Source organism: Solanum stenotomum, chromosome 1 (assembly GCF_019186545.1).
Source record: "Solanum stenotomum isolate F172 chromosome 1, ASM1918654v1, whole genome shotgun sequence".
Taxonomy (NCBI): domain Eukaryota; kingdom Viridiplantae; phylum Streptophyta; class Magnoliopsida; order Solanales; family Solanaceae; genus Solanum; species Solanum stenotomum.
The window spans coordinates 96,447,402-96,456,456 of NC_064282.1; the positions used below are offsets into that span (position 1 = coordinate 96,447,402).

At 27.7% G+C, this 9,055-nt stretch overlaps 1 protein-coding gene across 1 annotated transcript; it reads right to left on the reverse strand.

Annotated features, from left to right (window-relative positions):
* Positions 1 to 7,016: 7,016 nt before the first annotated feature.
* LOC125865449 (transcription repressor OFP6-like) lies at positions 7,017 to 8,064 on the reverse strand. Its single transcript, XM_049545649.1, has one exon. It carries the CDS (start codon positions 8,015 to 8,017, stop codon positions 7,463 to 7,465), a length of 555 nt encoding a protein of 184 aa, XP_049401606.1. The 5' UTR covers positions 8,018 to 8,064; the 3' UTR covers positions 7,017 to 7,462.
* Between the last annotated feature and the right edge of the window lie 991 nt (positions 8,065 to 9,055).

The window sequence follows — 9,055 nt, forward strand, 5'->3', positions numbered from 1 at the left end:
TGTTGGAAGACAATTCCATTTTTCTTTTCTTTTTTTAAAAAAAGTTAAATAAAAAATCTTAAGATTAATGTTATAAGCAACATTGCTTAAGTCCTTTAGAAATTATCTTTCTTAAATTTAACTTGACTTTTGAAGTAGAGAAAGAGAAGGCTCAATTGGAGTGAACTTGAGTTGAGTGGAGACAGATCGAAAGAAATTAGATAATATTTGTTACCTTACTGTAACTTAAATCCAAAACGTATCAATTCAAATTACGTCATATAAATTAAAACAGAATGATTATAACTTTCATAGGACCTAATTAATGTCTTTATCAAACCACAAACATTGTCTTCTCCATTTAGAGAAATAATTGGATCTAAAACTTACTCACTTCTCTTTCAAACACTTTTTATCATGTCCAAAATGTGTTGTTACTTTCCAGCCTATTTTTTCCTTAATTTTTTTTCTTTCTGTCTCTTCTTATTTGGAGACAAACAATATTGTCTCCCATTAAGAAAACAACTAAATAAGAACTTAGATAATGTGTGTATTTTTGTCTACTTATCAACATACTGTTTATTCATCTCTAACTAATCATAAAACTTCACCTAAATATGTGATAGGATATTCAGCGCTTTCATTCTTAATCAGAAATTTCGAATTTAAATATCGAAATAAAATTTATTTTTTCCTTTCAATGAATTTTAATTAACTAGGTCACTAAATTTTGAATATTAAATAATTAAACTAAACAAAGAAAATGACATTTTTTAAAAATGAACTTAAAGTTTTAATTATAGGAGTATTACTTTTGAGTCTTAAAAATTTGTGAAATGTCTTGTCTCATTACCAAGTATGCATGGTATTTGTCCATATTTATTTAGCTTTATTGTTATTTTTTAAAAAGAAGAACCTAGATGGTAAATGACCTTTACTAATCAACATGACTTGTAGTACGATAGTTATAAATAAAGTGGTGGAGTCAAGAATTTGACGAAAAATGTGTAAATTTTCTTCTCTATTGTGTTAAGGATGTGTAAAATTAAATATTCATTCATAATTATTATTATTTAACCTCTGTACACTACATAATTTTTCAATAAAAAAATGTGTATCGAACAATCATTTGCCTAAGATAACTCCATCCATTATTATAATTCATCCATCCTTAATTAGACGTCTGAAGTTTGAACTCCTGAAATCCAAAAATCCTATTGAAAACTCTATCCTAAAAAAAAATGATCCTTACTTTATAGATATTTTAACTAACTAGGACAAGACTTGACACAATTCCACCAATCAAACCACATTTTAAAGTCTCAATCTTAATGCTCCAAACCAAAACCATTATTGCTAGTAACTACTAGTTAAGAATCACAAATTCATTGCTTTTATCTTTTTTATAAATATGGGACTCTAGAGTCTAGTGTTTTGTCTATTAATCTTTAACAATGAGGTGATGTGATTAATAACTAAATTGCTCCAACAACTATCATTTCAATGGAGTCACTTTCTGTTTCTATGCACATTTGACATGATACCACTACTTGGAGATCATATGTTATAGAATTGTAATGAATTTTGATATTTATTTACTTATTTTGGTGTGTGGGGGGTGGGGAACCTATATTAGCTACACTATAGTCACTATATTATTATTTTTAAACATAAGGCATTAAATTATTTTTTATAACAAAAAAAGTCATTTAAAATTGTATAAATATTATTATCACAGAAAATCACTAGACACTTAGAGGGTAATTGTGAGAATTTTTTTTTAACTAACTAGGAAAGTTTCATCGAAATCTCAAAGTGCAATACAAAAAACGACATAAGACATAATAAACAAATTAAAACTGAGGAAGTAATAAATATTGCACCTCCAAATGACTTTTGGATTATTTTTTAAAATAGAAAATAAGTTAAGCAATAATTAGAATTTTCAGTTACATGAAAACTTATACAACAATACTTTAAGATTTTTTTTTAATAATTGGAGTATATTTGGTTTCATAAAAAGAAAATTCACAAATTTCATTTGTTAGATTTGTTGAGAACTATGGGGAAAAAATTAACTCAAAATATCAGAAAAATTCCATTAAATTCTAAAACTATAACATTAAAAACTATATTAGATATAAAATAGATCATCAATAATAGAAGTTTTAGCTCAAAAATGTACACAAACTCTAGAGAGTAGACAAAAGAAATAGTCTCAAAACCACACCTCCAAATAACTTTTGTAGATTTTTTTTATATATTAATATCGACAACAATAAAATTTATAGTAAGAAAAAATTGTTAAAATTTAAAAAAATGACGGAGCCATATACACTTGAGGAGTGTCGATTTACACTCTTCTATTGGAAAATTACACTATGTATCTAGGTAAAAATATAATTTCTATGTATCTATATTACATATTGACATTCTTTAACTCTACACGATATTATTTATTTTTATATTTTAACACTCTTTAACTAAAATTCTTGTTCCGCTACTGTTTTCTAACCATCTATTTAGAGTTGACAATTCTACTTTTGTAGTCCCACATGTTTCCAATAAACTTGTTGTTGCCCCTACTAACTTTCTTCTCAAACAAAAATAACCACAATTTGAAAAACTATTTTCTTTTTTGTACAAACAACTCTCCAATTTTTAGAAACAATTGGACCCAAATCTTTTTCATTTCTTTTTCAAATACCTTTTAGTAGGTCCAAATATCCAATTATTTTCCAGCTTTTGTACTTTCATGTTATTCTTTTGTCCTATCACTCTGTCTCTTTTTTGTTGTCAAATAAATAATGTCTTCCATTAAGAAAACAAATTAACATGAAATAAAATATAGCTAGGTATTTTTTTTCTTCATCATATAAGTTAGGGATAATTACGAATCTGAATCATTGGTATTCTAGATTACAAAATATACTTTATATTAAATATAGTAATATGTTATACTATATATATATATATATATATATATTGTATATGTTTTAATCATGTTGATAAACTAATTAATCGGAAGATATATTCTTAATTTTAACTATCAAGTCAATGAGAAAAGTCCAGCTAGAAAAGATATAGATATTTTGAAGTCCAATTATTAGGACCATTTGTTTTCTTTTTTTTTTAAAAAAAAAGGGAAAATGTTTCAAATTAGTTTTTGAGTTTTTGAAATGATCCAATTTTATTCTTTGTTAGTAATTGAAGCCAAATATATGGCTTTTATTATAGGTTAGGTTTAAATATATCTTTACATATTAATTTTAGAAGGATTTTACTTAATGTGACTTTTATATTAGGAAAAAGTATTTAAATTTGTTCTTCAAATTATTTCAGATAGTTAAATTTGTTCTTAAATTTTGTGAAATTGAGTATATTTATTTTTCTCAACTATTATTTATCATCATTTTAAATCAATCGTATTATCATAACAATTGATTTTCTCTGCTCTAAAAAACATCATTTGAAGATCACTATTATTTTATCATGCCAATTTATTTTATTATGATTGGAGAAGATCGTTGATGATGAAATTGTGTCAATGAAATTTCAATAATAATCAGGACATTCTCATGATTGACTTAGGTACCACGCCTTGTACATACAAATAATTGGCTCAGGTATCACGCCTGTTACGAGATATCTACATGGTTGATTCGGTACAACGTTGGTAAAAATTACTAAAGATTGACATGTGTACCACGTTTGGTACATTGACTGGATCTGACCGATAATCCTATCAGTACACTATGAATTTTGCAGACTGATACTGCATTTACTATTTCTTAGTTGAGTACATGGCATATTTCAACGACTGCTTCATGACTTCCACTGTAATCCTAGCGTTAATCGAATGATTGCCATGAATATTTCTAGTCCATTTCTAAGATCGGGACTTTGTTTAGTTTTTTTGTTTTGAAGTTGCATCCCTATATTTTAAATTACATAAATATCTTGAAACACAACTTTCAATTTCTAGGGGTTCTTCCACAATATTTGATGACTATGAATTTTTAATTATGAAACATATATTGTTTTTAAGTGTTGGAGCTACTTTGTTTTTGTTATTTATTGATGTATGTTAATAGTTAGTTGATTCTTTCACCAAAAAATAGCATGTTAGTCACCTCACTCAAGATGGATCAAATTGTAACATATTTACAAAAAAAAAAAAAAAAATTAATAAATAATATGAACTATTTTACCTAATTTAAAATATATCATTATTTTTCATTCGATATTTGATATCGACTACTACCAAAAACTCTAGGCCACAAAAGCCACAAAAGCCAAGTACAAGGGAGCTCGTGAACATTTTATTTTTCCAATGTGTAATGATTATTAGCAATGTTGAAATAGCAAGTTGGTTGTTACCCAAAAAAAAAAAAATGAATAAAGACAATTCTGTCTAATATTTCATCCGTCCAGTTTTATTTGTCATATTGTATTTTTTAAAAATTAATTTGACTTAAAATTAAATTAGATTACATTAATTCGATATTTTAAACAAAATTTTTTAGATATTCAAAAAACTATACGAAAAACTATGTAATTTTTTGCATATTAATATTATAAAAAAATAAATCGTAAAATATTAGTCAATTTTTTTATAATTTAACTCTCAAAAAAATATAACAATTAAAAATGGACGAATGTAGTAATAATTACTGGCACCAAAGACATAGTTTAATTATTAAAAACAACTTCTTCTTTTTTGGTACTTTAAGCAATTGAAAAGCCTTAAAAGAAGAGGGTTGTTTTCTTGTGAAATTAAAAACTTTTGTACTGAAAAGTTTGATTAATATGAATATTAATTGCCTTGGTAAAGTAACCCTATGATAATTCGCATGACATAATGAGTAAATTCACTCCATTCCTGTATTTTTACTCCTCCATCTTATCAAAAAATAAATTATTTATTTAATTTTAAAAAATAAAAATTATTATTTTATATTTATCATTAAATATTAATATTTTTTTAAAAAAATTATAATATTTAAAGAATAAAAATGAACTAAGGGAGTATCTTGTTTGCTTTGAATTTGTGAAAATGGTACATCACTTTAGTGAATACAGGGTCCTTTATTATGACTAAGACTATGCATGTTTAATCACATTTACACTCTGTTAAGAGAATTATTACGTATTGTTTGATAATGTATCGTAGTATATTGTATAATAAAATATAAATAATAATTAATACATACGTTATATTCAAACTAATAATACAATACAATTAGTAGCAACCATCCAAACAAGTTACGGATCCTTCAAAAATAACCTCTCTTTTTAAATAATTTCGGAATAATCTGCAATCGCTACAATCTCTGTTCTTCGAGTGAGCAGTCTATAGTGAGTATTTTGTGCGTGCCGGATAAACTCCCCCATTGTGTCATAGTCTGTAAATCATACAGGAGATGTAAACCTCACTGACCAAGTCCATGTGAGAGATTCGACTCAAAAGACATTAAGAAAAATTCGATTCTAAATCATCTGTATAGATAATCACCCTCCAAACTAACGGAATGGACTAAAAAATAATTTTTTCATCTTCATAAAATATTTAACTTTTTGTGGGGGGTGGGGGGCATTTTCACATGTCAAGGCAGGGGAACAATCAAGAGGGGATGACCACATTTGAGTTTTAATGATAATTAAATTGTTGGTATGTGTACAAACTTCCAAACCTCACATAAAACCTATTTACCACTCTCATTTAATTGCATTTAAAACAATTGTCTCTTTTGTTATTTTATATTTATTCATTTATTTATACGCTATATTTTATGGTCCATTTTCCAAATTATTTTATTTTATTTTATTTTTCCAAATCCCAATGTCTATATTTCCCCACCATAAGAGGACTGCAGCTCCAAACCCATGAAGGATCTTTGACCAAAGTATATTTTAGAATTTATAGAATAGAATAAAAGAATAGAAGCATCAAATTTCAGAGTATTACTCATCTTTGTTCCCTTTATATAAATATAATAAACAATTGAAATTTTCATTTTTAATATTTTGATCCAAATTATGGAGGGAAAAAGGAAGGAAAATCACTTTTAAGTCAAAATAGGCTCCCTAAAATCACATCTAAGATCTAAAATAATCGTTTGAAAACTAACTGCATATCTGAAGTTAGCTCATCTACATAAACGGCTCCTCAGTAGAAGGTTCACACGATAAGCTATTAGCTTAGTAATAGAGTGCCTCTATGTTAATTGTATTACTACATATGAACTAAGAAAATTCTATTTTTTAAAAAAAAAATTGGTATAGTGAAATAAATGTAAAATTATACCTAAGCTACATGACCTAAAATTATCATGAGAAAAAAAAATCATATTCTTATTCACATCTTCTTACATTAGTAAATTTTCTTCATGTTTATGCCCTTCGTTCTCTAAATATATTATCGACATGTTAATTTAATTAATTTTTAAAGCTAAAGTAATTAAAAATCGTATAGTACCTTTTTATTTTATACTTTTTAAAAATCCACAACCATGCTCTGCATGAAAAGTAGTACATATCTTTTTTAAAAGTAGCACCTTTACTTGGACAAAATAAAAGTTACTTTTTGAAATAAACATTTTTCTAGTTTACATCTTTTCACTTTAGAACAAATTATATTTTAGTTTATATAGTTAATTGAAATGCAGATATTTTTTATACAAACTTTAAGACACATTTTACTAATTTCAACTATTTTGCCTGAATTTCAGCAACTGAATTCAATATTATATTTATAAATTTCATTAATATATTTCATTATAAAATTCTCTCAAAATGAATTGACATTTAAACTCAAATATTTAAAAAATAAGTACAAGCAATTGAAATCAAACTATTTCAGATTTTCGTCGTCTTCAAGAGGGAAATGATCTTTATTAAAGTATTTTTTTTCATATTTAGAGTTCAAACTTGAGATTTCATCGATTGCATGAGTGATAATGTTATATATACAGTAGAACTCGAAAATTTTAACTAAAATAATAAGTACATCATACAAAATAAAAATAAAATGATGCAGACAGAAAATAAACGGTACATTACTAATAATAGATTACAATTTTCACAGCATTTTTGACCACCCCACTACAAAATACAACTTAATTAAATTTTTTTCCTCCATAATCAAAAAGGCTGTGAAAATAGAACCCTTTTTTTCCTCCTAATTCTAAAAATTAAAAAAAGCAAAAAACAAAAATACTTAATAAAAAAAAAAAAAAACACTTACTATAAATAAACAATTTCTAGAAAACCCATTCTATTACTAAATATTTATGGGTCCTATATTGCTCAAAACTCTTCGAATTCCGATATATCGATATTTTCGAAGAATACGAGCAAAATATTAACAACTAGTCTACTAGTACTAAAGAAAAGAAAAGAAAATAAAGAGTCACGTGACTATTACCTAAAAGTCACGTGACCTGCGCCATGCAAAAACGGCGAAATAGATGTCACGTGAGTATCAGCTATAAGTCACGTGACCTCCGCCATGCAAGAACGGCGAGCTAGCTCCGGCGACTCCTGGCCGGAGAGAAAAAACCCCATTCCAAATCTCGGTAAAAGCCCTAACGATAATCCCATGATAATACGGCGAATTCAACTGCAAAAAACAATTCAACAGCTCTTTCAAATCGTCTTTAGAGTAAATCTCCTTTTCTAGAATCATCTGAAGCATTGACTGACGGAAATCTAGATACGGGTCGTCGGAATCTTTCTCGACGGCGACGCTTTCGCCGCCGATCCGGCCGAATCCTTGAACGGCCTTTGAGGTTCTGAAATCGGAAGATTCGTTGGTTGTAGCGTCGGAATGAGGAGAGAAAGTCGTCGTCGTCGTATCCCATGAACTGCAAGAGGAGTAATTTGAGTAATTTTTGTTGTGGGTTTGAGATTTTGGGGATTTTCTGTTACGGGGTTTTGGGTGGAAAATGCTGGAGAGTTTTGGCCGGATGCAACTGCTGCTGCACCCGAGTTTAACGGTGACGTTACTGAGAATGATTCTTCTCCGGTGAGTTGACATTGCCGGAAAGCAAAAGTTGCAGAGATTTTTTTTGTTGTTGTTGTTGGGAGAGTGAGGAAGGTGAAGTGAGGAGAAAGTTCATATATAAATGGATCATGTGGGGGTTAAAGGGTCCACGAATAATGGATAGCTAATTTCGAAATTAATTTTAAAATAAATGCATATTAAAATTTCGAAAACAATTTAGAAATAACTTTTTTTCTTTGATTTTTCATCCGGTATTCGGAGCTCATATTGAAGTTCCGACTAAATTTGAATTGCGCATTGTAGGGTTCATTTGGGAGCAGCGCTCCCAACAAGATTTTCTCCATACCCAAGGCTCGAACTCGAGACCTTTAATTAAGAGTGAAACAATCTCATCAATGCACCACAACCCATGTTGGTTCGGAAATAACTTATTCTTACTAAAACGAGCTCAAAAGACATAAGCAAAGAGAAGATATTGTATTTTAATAAGAGATTTCTAGTTTGACTCTTCATGAGTACGAAGTCGTTTTTGTTAGGAAACGTTTTACCCTTTCAATTTGAAACTTTTTTTTTTACGTGAATTTAAATTTAATCATATTTGATATGAATATCGAACATCGAACGGATAAACAAAAGGAAAAAAAAAAAGAGAAGGTATCTTCATGTTGATGATAGTGTGACAAGTAGGTGAATCAATTGATTGATGACAGTCTATTTACAATTAGGTCACCCAATTTTATTTTTTCTTTTCAAGTGAGTTATATATATTTTTGCTTTTGTAAAAATTTATTCGTATTTAATATTTATATCAAGTCAATAAAAATATGGCACGTATTAAGATACTTGTATTTATTATTTAAAATTTATAATTAATTAATGTATATAGATCACAATGAGATTTTTTTTGAGATATATAATCTTAGGCATCATATAATTTTCAAAGACTTTCTCTAATTCTTGCTCTAGTTTGCCATTGGCATTAAACATATACAATTGAGATTGTTTTATGAGAAAAGACATAAAGTGACATCTGAAGTTTTTTCGAATTTTTGAAAAACACTTTAATTATGC